Source organism: Homalodisca vitripennis, chromosome 5, assembly GCF_021130785.1.
Source record: "Homalodisca vitripennis isolate AUS2020 chromosome 5, UT_GWSS_2.1, whole genome shotgun sequence".
Lineage (NCBI taxonomy): Eukaryota > Metazoa > Arthropoda > Insecta > Hemiptera > Cicadellidae > Homalodisca > Homalodisca vitripennis.
In genome coordinates, this window is record NC_060211.1 from 16,405,753 (window position 1) to 16,425,024 (window position 19,272).

General features: G+C 32.7%; 1 protein-coding gene across 7 annotated transcripts; it reads left to right on the forward strand.

Moving 5' to 3' along the window:
• Positions 1-611: 611 nt before the first annotated feature.
• LOC124361813 (C-type lectin 37Db-like) lies at positions 612-16,901 on the forward strand. Of its 7 annotated transcripts, none has more exons than XM_046815803.1 (6): positions 612-775; positions 2,652-2,840; positions 6,509-6,594; positions 8,771-8,891; positions 15,230-16,404; positions 16,524-16,901. In XM_046815803.1, exons 1-5 carry the CDS (start codon positions 688-690, stop codon positions 15,463-15,465), a joined length of 720 nt encoding a protein of 239 aa, XP_046671759.1. In that variant the 5' UTR covers positions 612-687; the 3' UTR covers positions 15,466-16,404; positions 16,524-16,901. The 7 variants fall into 7 exon arrangements, with proteins under 7 accessions (XP_046671759.1, XP_046671760.1, XP_046671761.1 ...); XM_046815804.1 differs by having other exon boundaries at positions 15,230-16,264; XM_046815805.1 differs by having other exon boundaries at positions 15,230-16,194.
• The last annotated feature ends 2,371 nt before the right edge of the window (positions 16,902-19,272 follow it).

Consider the following 19,272-nt stretch of genomic DNA (forward strand, 5'->3'; position numbering starts at 1 on the left):
TTTCGACTTCAAAACTATTTTTTGAGTTTGAAACATTAATTTTTACGTCAAACTTCTTTCAGCTCCTTTTCGCCAACTATGATGCTCGAAATGTGCTCACGGTAAACACTACTTTATATTAACTGCACTCTATTGTTTTAAATCGTATGTAATTTAATAATAAGGAAATCTTCATAATTAAATCATATTGGTATGTCCAATTGTTGTAAATAAATAGTCAGAGGATTATTAATTAAGTTAATGTTTGTTAATTAGCAAATATATACACATTAAGCACACCGACAATGTAAGACGTTGAAGACGTACGGAAGAGAATAATACATATTTAGCTATAGCAGCTGTTGTAAAAGTTGGCACATGCGCACGTTGATTTCTTTGCTGTCGTAGTGTGTGTCTGTGTGAACCACCAATACACGCGGGTATTGTCAATTATTTACAACACCAATAAAAAGGCCTGATTGAAAGATATCCAAACAATGGTTGTAAAAACTTTAATTAATGTGCGATACGGGTATTCCCAGGCAACAAAAATATTGATAAGTGAGGTTAAAGGTTCTGAAGCAATCGCATGGTAAATTCTGCCCTACGTAATGCATGTCGATGGTGGGGAGACTAAGTATCGCACTAATTCAAACCCACAAACAGATCAGATAGTTTTCAACTTCCAGGCTGTCGTCTTCTTTAAAAATGGTAAAAGTTATTATTTTTCTATTTTTACTTCTCGCAATAACACGGCCCTCCGTACTTTCACCACAGCGTATGGACAATGCTGCATGTAAGTAAACTGATATACATTTTATATAAATTTTGAATATAATGGTCATGAATATACAGGGTGTAACAAAACGGTTGGGCTGGCTATGTATTTTCAAATTCTGTGTGTGATTACAAGCTAAAAATGAATAATAACCTTTTTCAAATTTCTATTTCCTTTAGCCGCTACCCACCATTTTGTATTTTTTATTAACAAATTACTATCTCTAAAACTAACAAAGAAACCGAATTCGGTACATAGAGGTTTGAATATGTAAAGGGAAAATAAAAAAGATAATGTTATATTTTCTTTAAAATACACAATGGCGTAGGCTTATGTTGAGCATTGCTAAAGTCAAATAACACAAAAAAACACTATAGTTATAAGAAACTGTACTAGACGTCAACTATTTTCAAATTTTTATAACAATTCAAACGGTACTTTTTTCATAGAAATCCGTCAACGCATAAGCGACCAAGACAAGTTTAAAGATACACTTGCACAAACCGAAAGCGCTAAACATGCCATAGTTCAGTGAGAGTTGGTTGTTGCTTCTACAAGAGTATCTTTAAAGTAGTTGTACTCGCTTACACAATGACGAATTGCGTTGAATATAACCAGTACTTTTAGAATTACAATAAAATTATCTAAATAGTTCGTGTCTAGTACATTTTTTCTAACACTATATTGGTGTTTTTTTACTTTAAAATTGTCAACCGACGCCATTTTGTTAGTATTAAAGAAAATAACGCTACTTTTCCCTCTTACCTATTCATACCTATGTGCGACATTTGGTTTCTTTAGCTTTGCTAGTTTTAGAGATAATAATGTGTAATAAAAAATACAAAATGGCGTATAGCGGCTAAACGAAGTGTGTAGCGTTTTTAAATCTACATTGGCTACTTTTTTAATTAGAACTTAAATTAAATAAAAATTTTGGGAAAGAAATATTTTGATTTAACTTTAAGTTTTAATTAAAAACTTAGCCAGTGTAGCTTTAAAACCGCTACAAAGTGGAAATTGGAAAACAATTATTTTTCATTTTTAGCTTAGAATTACACATAAAACCTGAAAATGCCCAACCCTTGTTACACCCTGTATCTATATAAAACTATTAATTATTTCTTATTATAACCGTTCAAGGTTTAGATCAACCATAGACGGACCAGCCCTTAAAATGGTAAGATGGCAATGATTGATGTCCTCACTGACAACCACATCTCTTATAAAGTTATTTGAGGCACATGTTATTGAACAGCAAAGATCTGCCTCTGCTAGTATCTTGAGCTTGACTTCTGATTCATTAAACCAATTTCTTCAGATGATAGTGATGTTCTTGGAGTATCTTTACGTAACAAAAACTCAATTGCTGGATCTATATTTCACTCTCTGACTTCTTTGAGTCGTTACTATAGTAAATGTTATTGCAACACGATCAGGCAGTGCTCTGATATCCAACTCATTTATAGAATTATTTGTGTATTATATTTCAGCGATCTACATTAGTTATCATCTGTATTAGCCCAGACGATCCATGTTGTGTTATTCGAATTTAATACAATTTGTTGTCTTCCTTCTGTAGACTAGGGGATATAGTCAAGACTCTCTAACAGAGAGATCACGGGTTCAAATCCCGGGGAGGTCCAATCATACAGGAATAGCAGCCACAGTGAATTAAAACAAGCCAGTATAGCCGAGAGCTGAAGCTTTAAAGAGAGAAAAAAAATCCATTTATTAATGTGGTCATTATTGTAATTGCTTCTCTAATGAGGAAATCCAAGGTTTCATTAACCACTATCAGATCTATTACAAAAAGATCTTTGTAATTAACTTGCAATTTTCCCCATCTGCAGAGGCGCTGGTAATGTCTTGAGCTTATTGTTTTATGTGGGAATAGTGCCAGAGTGTGTTGGCGATGATGATTGCCCGAACCACAAAGCTTGTGTGAGCTTAAGTTGTGTGGACCCCTGCGATGGTAGGTGTGGTAACAACACAGAATGTCACGCTAGAGACCACATCGCCGCTTGTTCTTGCCTCCCTGGCTACTCCGGCCATCCCTTCGCATCAACCGGGTGTATAGCTAACAGTGAGTACAGTTCCTTTATTATTACTACACAGTAGCGTAACTAGTACTTGGCTTTGGGGGAGATGAATCTGATGGTAGGTGTGGTAACAACACAGAATGTCACGCTAGAGACCACATCGCCGCTTGTTCTTGCCTCTCTGGCTACTCCGGCCATCCCTTCGCATCAACCGGGTGTATAGCTAACAGTGAGTACAGTTCCTTTATTATTACTACACAGTAGCGTAACTAGTACTTGGCTTTGGGGGAGATGAATCTGATGGTAGGTGTGGTAACAACACAGAATGTCACGCTAGAGACCACATCGCCGCTTGTTCTTGCCTCCCTGGCTACTCCGGCCATCCCTTCGCATCAACCGGGTGTATAGCTAACAGTGAGTACAGTTCCTTTATTATTACTACACAGTAGCGTAACTAGTACTTGGCTTTGGGGGAGATGAATCTGATGGTAGGTGTGGTAACAACACAGAATGTCACGCTAGAGACCACATCGCCGCTTGTTCTTGCCTCCCTGGCTACTCCGGCCATCCCTTCGCATCAACCGGGTGTATAGCTAACAGTGAGTACAGTTCCTTTATTATTACTACACAGTAGCGTAACTAGTACTTGGCTTTGGGGGAGATGAATCTGATGGTAGGTGTGGTAACAACACAGAATGTCACGCTAGAGACCACATCGCCGCTTGTTCTTGCCTCCTCTGGCTACTCCGGCCATCCCTTCGCATCAACCGGGTGTATAGCTAACAGTGAGTACAGTTCCTTTATTATTACTACACAGTAGCGTAACTAGTACTTGGCTTTGGGGGAGATGAATATGATTAAAGATTGAATTTTTAAATATTAGATAAGCCTACTTCAAAATTAAACGTTTATTTGCTACATTTCAAACCATTTTGATTGGTCTAATACGTATATTTTAAAATTTCTAGACCTTAAGAGAACTTCTATCCCCTTCACCATCCACATAAGTTACGCCACTGTTTCTACCACATAACAACTCTACCACTGACAGAAAGTATCTTAAAGTCAAACGCTCCCTAAACATATTAAACCACGATATAGACATAAGATGGTGCAATTAGTTTTTTGTTAAAATAATTATTCTGAATATCTGGTTTATATTCATATCATATCTGGAATATCTTGGTCCCATGTATTATTTCTTTCTCGAAGATAGGAAAAAATATAAAATACTTTTTACATTCCATGGAGAGCTGAAAACATTTTAAGCAGTATTTCGAGGAATTTCATAGTCAGTTTTAAACAGAACCTGTTCAAGACGAGATATAAAATTTGGACAGGATTTTTAAGAAAATCAAATATGACAGGAGGAAGCTATGTTAGTTATTATTCAACTCCCTTAATACAAAATATTATTGTAAAACATGTAATTTTTGGGGGGGTTAGTAGGCAAAAATTTTTAAAAAAATCGATTTTTTCTTTGATTTATATTTTAATTCTTAGCTTAAAATTGATATAATAATTGGGATAAATATCATTTGAAAAGTATATTAAATATTTTTTCAAATATGAAATGTCATACAAAACAGTATAACATTGGCCCCTACACTAAGTAATGTGTTTTTTTGCTTGCAGAAGTTTGCAAGTTGCTTAGGGACTTCCACAGTCAAGACATATGATTGGATAAAAGATTTGTTTATGTCTATTGTATTGTTTGTTTGTATATATATTCCGTGTTTGTTTGCAAAGTATTATTATACACCCATACACTTATACTTTGAGACAATAACAAAACCAAAAGGGTTTTTTCATGAGGAAAATTTTGGTAAAAGGAAACTTGTTATTGTTAATCCTGCAGACCCAGTTCTTCCAGCCGAGATGATTCACAAAGCCAACCTACAAAGGTGAGTTCATCGAAAAGAAGGCTTTATGAGATTCACTCTACATACTCAAAGTTCTTTTCAGAAAATAACTTGTGTTCTGATATAATTAATTTTGAAGAGTTTGTTTCCTTTATCAATAGTTGTGTGTTGTAAAACTTGTGGACAGAACCTGACCTTCAAAATAGGTAAGCGAGTGGGCCTAGCGACTACTTTTACTGTTATATGTAATGGTTGTGGTCTAGTGAAAAGTTTCACAAACTCAGGACTTTATGAGGAACTTGAAAATCAGGAAGGTACTGTTTTAATAGAGGGAATATTGTGAGGTGTATGGTACTTGACGAGTTAGAGTTGTCTGCTAGCAAGGTTTGTACAGAAATAGTGATGAACAGTGACATTTTTTCGAGTGAAACAAGCGGAAAAAGCTACTGACAACATTGAAAAAGAAACTAGGCAGAAGAAATTTGTTGCCAATAGAAAGCTGGAAGAGGATTTTTTATCTGCACAAGACCAAGGCAACCTGCGTATGCTCCTGGAATGTATTAGGTATCTAAAATAAATTTGAATTCTATATATTCCTCTTTTGTAGCTGTTTCCCGAAACTTTTTTGTACATAAATGAACAACTTATTATGACTTATCTCAGAGACTAATCAATATATACAAATGAAATGTTTGTGTGTTTATACATGCAGTATAGATTTTAAAACAATTTAATTAAGTAGTAAAAGAATTATTATTTTACAACATACAAACTAGCTTCAAATGGTCCTATCTATGAAATGGTCTCTGTAGGGTAGTCATGGAAGTAAATGGTTGAAATTTCAAAGTGGTTGTCCAACCAACAACAGTTCCGGAGAAAATGGGTCACTGATGTGTTGAAAATAACATGGGCAAGATATGATATACCGACTCCCCTTTTTAATAGTAGTTTTCGTCACTAAAAGCAATGGTAGTTGTTTTCTGCTACAATAATGTTTTACGAAATATAGCTAAGCGCCAGAATACATTTTTGATCCGTGCTGTGAATTAAGTTTTTTATCACACAGAAAGCAAAATTACAACTTATACTAATGATTAATTTAATTTGCATTACATAATACGAGATCAACGTAGTCATATTTTGAAGTTTACGCATCAAAAAACGGCTGTTATTTACTTTTATTGAAACAATAAAAAAGATTAAAGTTAGCGTATCGAAAATAATTGAATTGTTCACCAGCCTATTTTACAAATCCCTGTTATAAGATAACGAAAAACAATCACTGCATTGTGGACCAACATAAGTATAAAAAACAGTTGTTATTTACTTTTATAGAAACAATAAAAATATATTAAGATTAGCGCAACGAAAATAATTGAATTGTGCACTAGCTGATTTTACAAATTCCTGTTATAAGATAAAGAAAAACAATCACTACCTAGTGGATCAACGTAAGTAACAAAAACAACTATTTGTACAGTATAATAAAACATTTTATTTGACTACTGATTTTTCTAATTCACGCTGATTTCAAAACATGTCACTCCCTAAAGTTAAACCTTAAGTAATCAACATACTGTTTATCTTCAATCTTATCAACTTTAAACACGTGTACTAAAGATTAAACAGGTTTTCTTTTTCTTGTCGTTTGGAAAGATATATTAGAGAGCTTCGACATCAAAATTTAAAAAATTCCATCCAATACTCGATTAATGTTAGCATTTTCTGTAGGACATACTTCGTAATCATTCCCATTTATGTAATGAATACGTCAACAAATCGAATACAGTAGTCTTTATTGACAACTGTACTCAAAAGTTTATGAGACATTGTAAGATGATTTGTTCCAGCTAATCAGGGGTTTACTTCTGGGACGATTGGCCATCGTAATTCTCACGGAGGCAGAAAACAGTTCCACGCAAAGACCTTTAGTAAGGTACATAACATTTTATATTTTATAATTTTGGAAATTGTAGATAGACACTGTGTAATTTTGGAGGAGTTGACTTCAAAATGTGTTTTCATATAAAATGTACATAATAGGTGTTACTGTATGAATTCTTGCAATATCTTACTATTTTGTTTTATTATTAAGGCTTGCCTTTGGGAAAAAGTGAACACTTCTGGGGAAATATTGTCTCACACTTTTAAGTTTTAAAATTGATTGATTAGTCTCACAGGTGTGAAAATTCTTCTTAAGACCGGCGGTTCCTAGAAATTGTGTGCCATTGCTTCCAAAACTTACAGCAACATTAAAAATTAACCTCCCAAATTGTAAGATTATTGTGTTTGAGCTTCATTAAGTGTCAGTTCCACAGGTTCTTTATTCCAGTTCTCTGTAGTATCCGTTGACATATCTAAGTGCTATTGGAATTTATTTTATTGGAATATCCTTATCCAATCGAAGGAACCAATCGAGTTTATTCCATGTGCTTCATCTTTTTTCTGAATTTGACACAAAATAGCATAGTATGTAAAGCGGTAAAAAAGTATGTTCTTCCCAGATCATATTTTTCTTACCTTACACTTAAAACGAACAGCCAGACACACACATAACTGATACATTAACACCTTCATATAAATATATCAGATTCACACTGAATACTGGTACTGAGATACTGAAAGTCACAGATTTAAGGGTCTTTATGATTGCTGACGCTAATTTAACATTATTTACGTGTCTGACTGTTGGTGTCCAAACTAAAAAAAACTTATCTGAGAACAATATCTTCATTCAACGTTTTTAACCCTTTTGATACCCTTCAATTTCAACCTCCACCAAAAATAACGCGCCTGACCATCGCTGACTATTCATTCTTGGGGAATTGTTTAGGTTGTTTGCCTATAAAACGAAAATTGGCTCTCAGCTCCTGGACAATATCGCTACAATGCACGATCATGGGCTTCTACTTAACTCGGACAAATGTTCTGTTTTGCAGGTGAACGGGTCATCTTTGAGGCGTAAATCACGTGTTAATTACATTAATCAGTTCGTCACTTTAGATGGCAAACCTTTGGTTATGGACAGTGCTCTAAAAATCCTTGGAGTCACTTTGGATTCCAATCTTCATTTTACAAGTCATGTAAAATCTATATGTAAAAGCGGTTGTGATCAAGTTGAAGACGTTATATATGTGTAAAAATACTGCCAGTGTCTGCTAAGTTGGAAATCGTCCGCTCAACAATTTTTTCTACTATATACTAAGCTCTTTCATCTTTCACTCGTTGCCTTACTCGGGAAAATGTATGGTTCTCACTAGATTGCAAAACATAGCTCTGAGATTTGTCTATAGTCTCAAAAAGTTTTATAACATCAGTGAATTTAGCTTAAGGTCTAAGGTTTTATCGATTAAAGATTGCTGTGACTTGCAAATTGTTCAACTTATTTACAAAGTTATTCAGACTGGCAAGCCTGAATATCTCAGGAAAAAGCTTATTTTCAGGCATGAAATACACACTCGCAGTACTCGACAGGACGGTCTACTTCATTTGCCAAGGGTCCGTCTAGAAATCGGCAAGAAAGCTTTTAGATACTTTGGACAAGAAATATATACCTTGCCCCCTGCTTTGAAGAGCCTTAGTTGCCGTTCGTTTAAAAACCATGTCAAAAATATTTGTATGTAAGTTTTGTATTTTAATGATTATTTATCTGTATGCTATGACAAGAGTTGTCTTGTAAATCAGAGTATGTAACTTTGAATAACGCTTGCTGAATAAAGACGTTATTTATTTATTTATTTATTTTTATTAATGCACAGCTGTGCCGCGTGTTGGTCCAGGGGCCATCTCGTGACTCGCATACAGTATTGTGAGTTTCATCTTTGATTGTATTAGTTACACAAGAGATAACTCATCCTATGCTGTAAATTGGGGCACGGAGTAAGTGGGCGCTCGGACTGCCATCTGTGGAGTTACAGAGATAACAATCACAGTTACGTGACGCAGCCTAGCGTCTAACCTCAAAATTGACTAAAATAATAACTCGGGCCTCAGTACACCTCGTCCCTATGAACGATTTATCTTCTGTCACTAATACAATCAGAGGTTTCAGCTATCAATTTTGTCAGTAATGTTTATGGTACAATAATATCACCCTCTTTAACTGCTTCTAGAAAAACTGGTTTGAATCCTTCTTATACTGTCAATCAAACGGGAAGCAACTGGCTACTATTCAATCGAAGGAAGAAAATGAACAGTTTTTCGAAGAGATAAAGAAAAGTGAAGGATATAAAAGTGAGTACTAGTTAAGGATTAAGTTACACTAACGTATGGCTCTCTTTATAAATAAGCAGAGTGGATACTAGCCCACGGGAACTAGGGCTTTGGACTTAAGAGGGGGTGGAGGATATAAAATTACATTTCACGCCAACTTATTATACATGTATTAACTTTGTTTTTATGGTCTCTTAGTAAGATTCAGAATTTCTGTGATACAGTATTTTTTTTAACACTAAAACTAACTAATAAATAACTAATAAACACTAAAAAATAATACAAATTGTACGTCTTGTACGCGTGTCCCCCCTGTATATTTATGTTTAGCATGTATATTACTCTAAAAATTGTTGATTCACTCAGTACTCACAAAACTTTATGTTGCATAAATGTTTGATAAATAATTTGTATGGTTGCAAATATGGTGTTGTATAGAAATTTATGGTATAACATTATTACTAAACCATGAATAGTACTAATATACATGTTTTATTTGAGTGTAATATAGTATTACATAGCATAATATTGTATTGTTTAATAATTTTCCTTACATGCCCAAGTTTTTATATAACAATGTGTTATAATTCTCGTAGGCTATATACAATTAATAAAATAAAAATATACAATAAATTTTTTGAACAAATATACTTCATCCTAATAATTTAAATAGCAATTCTTTGTCAATTAGTGCCATTCTGTTTCCGTAGAGCACTACATTAACGTAGATTAATGATCATTGATTTCAGTCGTTTATTTAACCATCAAACAATTCAACGATACATTTCTGAGTAAGCATAAAAGAGTTACATGATAAAGTAACATTGGACCCATAAATCGGCCGAATACCTCACCACATGAGGCTTAAATCGAAGCATTCATCTAAAATATAGAAGGAGAGGTATGGATATTTTCTAGAGAAAAAGATACCAAAAACAAATTTTTCCTTTCGTTCTTCCTGAATCACAATAACAATACCAAAAATTAGACTGTGTTCACGGTGAAATATTAGGCTCAAAATAAATCCAGAAAATTCTGATCTTGCCTTTATCTGTCAAACTTCAGACAGAGACTTCTTAAATGTAAATGTTCGATTTTTTGAAACACTTCTTTAACAACCTTCTGAAGAATCATTTCTAGAGAACAACAGAGTAAATTCTTAAAATCTAAGCTTTAAAATAGTTTTCATTTTAATACAGATCTGTAAATAATTGTTCATTCGTTCTATACTGAAAAAAGTCATAGACAGATTTAGACATAGACAGAGCACATAGATAATCATAACAAATAGTCAGATGTTTGCCATATGGATGTCATATTTTATTCACAGATTTTCAGTATTTTTTTTTTTAATTTTCTACCAAATTATAGAATTTTAAAAGAATAATTTTTTATACTGCGTGCCTTGCAGTCTCTTTCAAGCACAGAATAAACGAACATATTTTTGACGTGACAACGTCTTAAATTAGGTTGCGGCTCGGAGTCACTCATGAAAAAGTGTAACGCCCGGTAACGTTACGATGCCCGTCCAGTGGGTCCGCCGCACGGGATCCGCACGGGATAAAGCAGATAACTATGTTTATTCGTGAAAATGTGGAGTGCTTAGATTCGTCATTTACAACAACTACAACAATAAAGGTAAATAATTGTACACTGATATTTCATTATCGTAAACTATGACTGATTGATTAATTGTTAGATTGACACAAAAGTTGAGAAACTGAGTTTATAGGTTATGTCATACTATTGACAAATGTTGATAGTGTTAAGTAAATTATTAGTTTAAATCACTCTGCAATCAATCGTAATTCAGTCGATTGAGAAGAAACAGCGCGTATTGCTAGTCAAACATTTAAAATAACAAATTATAACCTCTAACCTGTCATAACAGTGCGACCACACAAACGAACTAAACCGACCAATCACCACGCGCGGAGTTAGAATTTAACTGTGTTTAGCAAGAATTTCAAATTCCAATTTTAGTAAATGTTTTATTCAACTTTACCATTTACAATAACAAATTTTAATTAATTTCAAATTATGTACAATGTTTTAGTAAACAAAATATATTTCTATAGTTAAAATTTGTGCAATTCTTATTTTCATTCAATTCCTTGTTCCTATTGTGCAATTTAATAATATTCATATCAATAAATATTCTACCGAGAAAAAGACGTTGTCACGTAAAATCTTCGCCCGTAAAACCGACTTTACAGGCAACCATAATTTTTTTTCTCAGGTTTTAATTACGAAGCATTCTTTTGAGAAAGCCATGACGAACGAATTAAAAAACGATTATCTCATTGATTTTTATGAAAACGTGCGGGATCAGGGGCTCGGTGTTATAAATGAATGACGTGCGGCAAAAAGGGCCATGCTCCTATGTACTAACTTCAATTCTGATTTTTAATTACGCAATTCTTTTAATCGGAAATACCGGACTCGAATTGCCCTTAAAAGTGCCTTTGTAAGAAGCAAGTTGCAAACCGGCGAATGTGTTTAGATGAGTCTAGAGTTTTCTGTTTAAATTAAATATTATTTTTTGTCTCATATTTGTGTTCTCATTATCAATTCTCCATAAAGTGTATTAAAACATAACTGGTGAAGTATAATATTAACCATTAAGTGAATCGCTACACGTTTCGTATTGCATATTGTAGCAAATTGCGATAAAATATTAACATGAAATCATAGAGCATCGAAACATTGCTTCGAAATTTTTATATATTTCGTCCCCACTGTGAAAAGCCACTTCAGTCTACTGGCGTTAAACTGAAACTGCCAATAATAAGCAGCCGTCTATATGGTCGAATTGAAGTGGCGGAGCTTTATAGTGATTGGCTGAAGCTTAACCAATCACCCGCCATTTATGATCAGTATTACTGCAGTATCAAAAACCGTTAGCTTTTATACAATGTCACGCTACCCTCTTGTAGCTTATTTTCGTTCTTATTATTCCTAAAGTTTATATCATTGCTTTCCCTTGGATAATAATAGGAAATCTGTCGGAAGTTTTGTCGAATTATTGCACGTTTGAAAGTGTGATTCTTGTGTCTAATATGTTCACTCAATTTTTATATAGTTTTTCTCCCCAATGAAGACTGAACCACAGTTACAAGGAGTTTCGTAGACTCGGAATCCATAGTGAAATCTTCTCCTTCACTGGTCTCAAAAAATCTTCTATTTTTGGTCTGGACTGAATACGGTTTTTATATCTATGTCTCTTTATTGTGCTTACTATTGTATCGGTCGCACCTTGAATGTAAGGAGTTTTGGACGTTACTCATTTTGGCTTTGACAAAAATGCAGCAAATTTTGGCATGTAACATTCGTAACTAGTGTTTTGTATACATTACTTATCTTTATGGTATCGTACCCATCCTCCCTATCTCGTATAATGTCCTGTTTTTTTTTTTTTTTTTTTTTTTATTAGACGGAAAAGTCGAGGCCAAAATATTTTAAGAATTGAATATTTGAAGAATATTTTATATCTATGTCTCTTTATTGTGCTTACTATTGTATCGGTCGCACCTTGAATGTAAGGAGTTTTGGACGTTACTCATTTTGGCTTTGACAAAAATGAAGCAAATTTTGGCATGTAACATTCATAACTAGTGTTTTGTATACATTATTTATCTTTATGGTATCGTACCCATCCTCCCTATCTCGTATAATATCCTGTTTTTTTTTTTTTTATTTTTTTTATTAGACGAAAAAGTCGAGGCCAAAATATTTTAAGAATTGAATATTTGAAGAATATTTTATATCTATGTCTCTTTATTGTGCTTACTAATTGTATCGGTCGCACCTTGAATGTAAGGAGTTTTGGACGTTACTCATTTTGGCTTTGACAAAAATGCAGCAAATTTTGGCATGTAACATTCGTAACTAGTGTTTTGTATACATTATTTATCTTTATGGTATCGTACCCATCCTCCCTATCTCGTATAATGTCCTGTTTTTTTTTTTTTTTTTTTTTTTTTTTTTTTTTATTAGACGAAAAAGTCGAGGCCAAAATATTTTAAGAATTGAATATTTGAAGAATATGAAGAATATTTTATATCTATGTCTCTTTATTGTGCTTACTATTGTATCGGTCGCACCTTGAATGTAAGGAGTTTTGGACGTTACTCATTTTGGCTTTGACAAAAATGCAGCAAATTTTGGCATGTAACATTCGTAACTAGTGTTTTGTATACATTATTTATCTTTATGGTATCGTACTCATCCTCCCTGTCTCGTATAATGTCCTCTTCTCTTTATCAGATGAAAAAGTCGAGGCCAAAATATTTTAAGAATTGTGTAAGCAATGTTTAGACGCTGTGTAAACTGAAAGACTGACACCGAATTTCGGTCTCATGGCCGGCCTCATATTTTAGTCTTCGTTATATGAGGGAAACCGTACACACTCACAAAAATTTAGAGATGTGTGGTATAAAAGAGTACTGATAATAAAGATTATTAAATGACCACATTAATGACGTCATCCCGCTCTCTTCCTCCATCCACATCCTTTACAGTGAGTACTTCACCGTTGCTCATTTGAGTTCGTCTTGTTCAGCATTAAAACACCACGTTTCGTTTACTGGTATGCTTGTATAATAATATATTTTATAATCATTGCAAAGTCCAACACCGTCCTCAGTAATTCGGGTGCAGTTGTGAAGTCAGTTTTAAATATGCTAACAATAATTTTATATATTTGTAAACTAGATGTCATATACACACTTTAATCTGTTTACTCTGTGTTTAGAAGTATACAAAATAAATAATGACATGATATACTGTATAATATGGTAAACAATATATAAAACCCGCGTATTACCATAATCAACAATACCCGTTATAGGTTTGGTGAACATAAACACTTCAACACACATGTAAGTACATTACACAGCCTAATAACCTAAACTTGAGTACAGATGCTCGAGTTTGAAAGTTAACACCGAACCAAATGTAAAGGTGAAGTAAATAATGTCTTATTTTAACAGGCATTGTAATAAACTAACTAGAATAGTTGCAATATCGAGTTAGATTACAATTTAGCTTGTTTATTTCTGCGTTAAGGCATGTAAAGCAATTTTTACAAACAATAGCTTTCAATTTTGATTTCGATAAAAACGAAAAAATGTGCCGGTTTTGGCGCTTTTAAACCAAACTGCAAGTTTGAACATGCATAGCTCATAATCTAGAGATCCGATTACGACTGCATTTTCATACAAGATCGGTACTGTTTTTAGTGTATGCAGTTTTGGAATTGTGTGTGAAAACAGTTTACCATTTTCATTTTTAATCTTGACTTAACTGGATCAATATCTCGGCATAGCTTTCTTTATGGAGCCTCAAAGCCATTATCTTGGGCGTATACATTTTGTAAGCCACTTTTTAACATGTACAATTTTTAACATGCTCGTTTGAACGCGCAAACCACCAAACTCCGAGAGAACACTACCCTGAACAGACACAATCTGATCTTGGGGAAAGTTCATATATCATTGTAATTTATTTACAGGAAGTACTAGAGGAATATAGGCCACCAGATAAGTAATTTTTCAGTAGTGATAATACAATGGCTATGTTTGGTCATGCGGCTGAAAAAGTCAAGTGAAGGTCTGTAAAGATTTTCTTGATTGAGTTTTGGTCATTAGCTGTTCACTAAACGTAAGTATATAAATATATAAATTAATGTTTGTGTGTTTGTCCTTTATGGAACTATTTGACCGATCATTATGAAAATGTGTATGTATTTTTCTACGGAGAAGGTTTATAGGCTATGCCCATTAATGGAACTAGCCACCAGGCGGCACTGCAAAAATTCAGTTTTCAAAGCGCCTGCACACTATAAACTGCAATTACGAGACAGTTACGTATATTAAATAGCAAAACACTATTTGAAGGCAATAAGTTAGAATTTATATTTGTTTTTAAGATAAATTACTGGTTGAACTTAAAGCTTGAGTGTTAGGCCGCTTTATAATAAAGTACGGTACATGTACAATGTACAATGACTATGAACATACACTTTTGACAGAATTTCTTGATCGTGGCAACAAGGCAAACTCAACATCGGCATTGGAAATATATTTACTTGAACCAGAAGTGCGCATACACGGACGAAGCTTACGAAAAGCGTGCGAAGCCGCGGGAAACAGCTAGTATTATAAATAAATCAGCTGAAATTACAAAATATGAACGATAAATGACAGAACTTATTTTGAGTGATGGAGAAGGTTAATATTACGAAATGTAATGCAAAAATAACAATGACTAAGCATCTTTCCTATCATCAATGATCAGTCCCTACTTAGGAAGGGACATATTTGGTTAGTTAGTTACACAACACTTTTACAATGTTCCAGATGATAACAAGTACTTGTTCTGGACTGCGGGTACGGATTTGGCGAAAGAAGGGGAATGGTATTGGATGACAACAGGCTTGCCGATAGATGGGTTTTCAGACTGGAGCCCCAATGAACCTGAAAACTTTGAATATAGAGAACACTGCTTAGGCTTTGCTGACCGCAATCCCAAAAAGTGGTTTGATGCCGACTGTAAAAAGATTTTAGCTTATTTTGTGTGTGAGTCATATGAGTAACACTGTATCTCGTATAGTAACAATCTTTAACTGTCTTACGTTTTTAGTTTATCTTGCTTCATTTGCATATCAAGACATTTAAGCGTGATCTACTGCCATTTCTCACGAGCAATATTACTTTTATTACAGTTTCTCTAAGTACTTATTCATTTTTTACATTAAATTATTTTCAAGATGCATATGTATATACAGAGTGTTCACAAAAGAGTATCACAAACTTCCTGCCATATTATTTGGTTTGTTTACCTCAACTATTTTTAGAGATATTTTTTTAATAAAAAATAGTAAATTGTGACTAGCGGCTAAACGAGTCACTTCTCGATCTATAACAGTTTTTATTTGAACTGATGATTACTATCACCATAGGGTTTGTGACTATGTACGTAAATAAATATATTTATTTATTATTTGAAATGATGAGTACTATCAGCCATAGGGTTTGTGACTATGTACGTAAATAAATATATTTATTTATTATTTGAAATGATGAGTACTATCAGCCATAGGGTTTGTGACTATGTACGTAAATAAATATATTTATTTATTATTTGAAATGATGATTACTATCAGCCATAGGATTTGTGACTAGGTACGTAAATAAATATATTTATTTATTATTTGAAATGATGATTACTATCAGCCATAGGGTTTGTGACTATGTACGTAAATAAATATATTTATTTATTATTTGAAATGATGAGTACTATCAGCCATAGGATTTGTGACTAGGTACGTAAATAAATATATTTATTTATTATTTGAAATGATGATTACTATCAGCCATAGGGTTTGTGACTAGGTACGTAAATAAATATATTTATTTATTATTTGAAATGATGATTACTATCAGCCATAGGGTTTGTGACTAGGTACGTAAATAAATATATTTATTTATTATTTGAAATGATGAGTACTATCAGCCATAGGATTTGTGACTAGGTACGTAAATAAATATATTTATTTATTATTTGAAATGATTACTATCAGCCATAGGGTTTGTGACTAGGTACGTAAATTATTTATTTATTATTTGATTTGTAGCTAGGGTTTGTGACTAGGTACGTAAATAAATATATTTATTTATTATTTGAAATGATGATTACTATCAGCCATAGGGTTTGTGACTATGTACGTAAATAAATAAATAAATATATTATATTTATTTAGCACCAAAAAACTGTATATTTTGTTGTTATCAATATAAAAACTGGAAGTTATAGTTAGTAGTTTTATATTTAGAAATTCAGAAATAAACAATCTAAATTTAATATAACTTCCGTTATTGTATAGGATTAGTTAGTTTGTACATATTGGTCCAGACATCAAGATTAAGCTTTGGTCTTGATTTGTGATTTAAACTTAACTATTATGTTCAATATTCTGTCAATGTTATGATTACATTTTCTTTTGGTTAAATATATTTCATATAAACTTTATATCTTGCAGAAGATTTTAATTATCCCTGTGTAAGCTTCCTGGTGATTGGTGGTATAGTGCTTTTACTGTACATTTTATACACTCTGACCTGATCTTTCCCCTCTTTTTATTACTTCAGATGTTCTGTAAAATAATTATTCTAGGACCTAATATTTAAAATGTTCTAACACTTAACATGCTATTTATTTCTTGTATATTATTTTTTTCAATGTAGATAGATACATTTCAAATGATTTTATTATTTGATATTTTCTATGTAAATTTTAAAAATAACAAATAATTTAACGAAGTCTATTTTAAGTAAAACAAGAGTATTGTATTAAATAAATTTGAATTGATACACCTTTCTGCATACATTTTTAAGTACAATGTAGTAAAGTAAAACTTTTATCTCCATATATATATATATATATATGGTGAGGCAAGCCCTCATTTACTCTCTCATCACTAATTCCCTAACTTCCCGATCTTCTAGAAAGTTAAAATTTAGCACATGTATGCCTTATAACTTAAATAGAAAAACTAAAACGTATTTATACAGATTAAAAAATCTGGCAAGCCCTCATTTACTCTCTCATCACTAATTCCCTAACTTCCCGATCTTCTAGAAAGTTAAAATTTAGCACATGTATGCCTTATAACTTAAATAGAAAAACTAAAACGTATTTATACAGATTAAAAAATCGATCGCAGAAATTGGGTTGCAACCTCTAGTACAACTATAATTCGTTTCTCAACTTTTCCATGTCCAATACAGATTAAAGTTGACACACTCAGAAATCAGAAACTCTTTATTACAAAATTTCTTAGAGAAATGTATAGCGTCGGTTTACAGTGGATACAATTCAAATTGTATACAAAAATGTCACTCTTGAATGTCTTTCCAGTGCACATATTCATCTAGGGTGTAGAAGGGTCTTGATGTCAGCCAGTCATTCAGCGATGCCTTCAGCTTTATTCCTTTAAGAGCTTTTAGTTCTTGTGGTAATATGTTGTACAGCTTCTTGCCAGCATATGACGGTTTCTTTCATACAGTGTAAGATGGTGGGCTGGTAGTGGGTAGTTTGCAGGATGTCGGGTGTAGTAGTCGTGGTGGTCAGCAGCTCGAGGTAGGTTCTTCCCATCAACATACAGAATAACCTCCTGAATATAGAGGGCAATCACTGTCATGATTTTTTAGACTCAGGTCTTATGATCTCAACAGACAAATAAAAGATTTGTCGTAGTGGTTGAAATGGAGTTGTCAAGAACTACAAGAACTATAATTTTATATTTACAACTTCCCAATACCCAAGAAAGATGAAATTGGGCATCCTTTGAGTCATTTTATTAATGTGGTCATCTCAAGTCAAATTCTAATGTAGGGTTACTCCCAACAACTTTGTTCTCTTCACTTAGTCTAGGATATCCACAAAAATTTTTTTAGAACTCTGCTTGGATCCTTTTTTAAACCTACTTAACTTTTTTTAATTTGATAAACAGTCTTATTCTCCATAAATTTCTTAACAATATGCAGCTAAAATTTCAATATTTTCTTATGAGTCACCAGAAACTGTTATTTTAGTGTCATCAGCATATAGTCATCAGATACAGATTCTCAGTCACAATACAAGGTAATAATAATAATGACTTTATTTCCAATAACTAAGAACAATCAATCAAAACAACAATCTTCTTTTTCCAGTAATTGTGGTCAGTGAAAAAGTAATAGGCGTTACAAAATAGAAATGTAAAACATTGATAGACAAATAATTCTTGAACAAATTTTTTAATCAGTCCAGTTTCCAGTTATAAAACCTAATCCGCCTAATGTAGATTGTAATATTCATGATATTTAACTCAGGAGAATAAAAGAAAAAGAAAAAATCGTAAACACAAAACAAACTTGATCTATAAGCAAACACAACAAACCCATTTCAAACAATATTTAAATAACTACATATACATATTAGCTCTCATTCAAAATCAGAAATAAATGTTTTATATAAAAAAAAACATTACATGACATAGCTTAGACTATAGTACAAATAACATTTATGATTTATAAAATAAACTACAAAATTATAAAGCTAATAATAAACAAAAAGTGTTAACATATAACATAATATTATGCTAGAATTATTCTTAATTGGTTAACATCAATCATTGAATTCAACCAAATTTTAATTTCTCGACAAAATATATTTATAGTATTCCTTTTTTTATTTCAATTGGTAACTGGTTGAAGATAGCTGGTCCTAAAAACAAAAAAAATGTTTAAAATTTTCTTATTTAACCTTTGGGTTTTAAAAATCTAACCTTCGAGTATTATAAAATAAATTTTCCATTTCCATAGTTTCCGCTTTTATTATAAAACATACAGAGTACTTT

Coding starts and splice junctions, on each gene's coding strand:
- LOC124361813 (XM_046815803.1), top strand. CDS start 688: ATGGTAAAAGTTATTATTTTTCTATTTTTACTTCTCGCAATAACACGG. Junction 2,841..6,508: donor AACCGGGTGTATAGCTAACA/GTGAGTACAGTT, acceptor GATTTGTTCCAG/CTAATCAGGGGTTTACTTCT. Junction 6,595..8,770: donor ACGCAAAGACCTTTAGTAAG/GTACATAACATT, acceptor AACTGCTTCTAG/AAAAACTGGTTTGAATCCTT.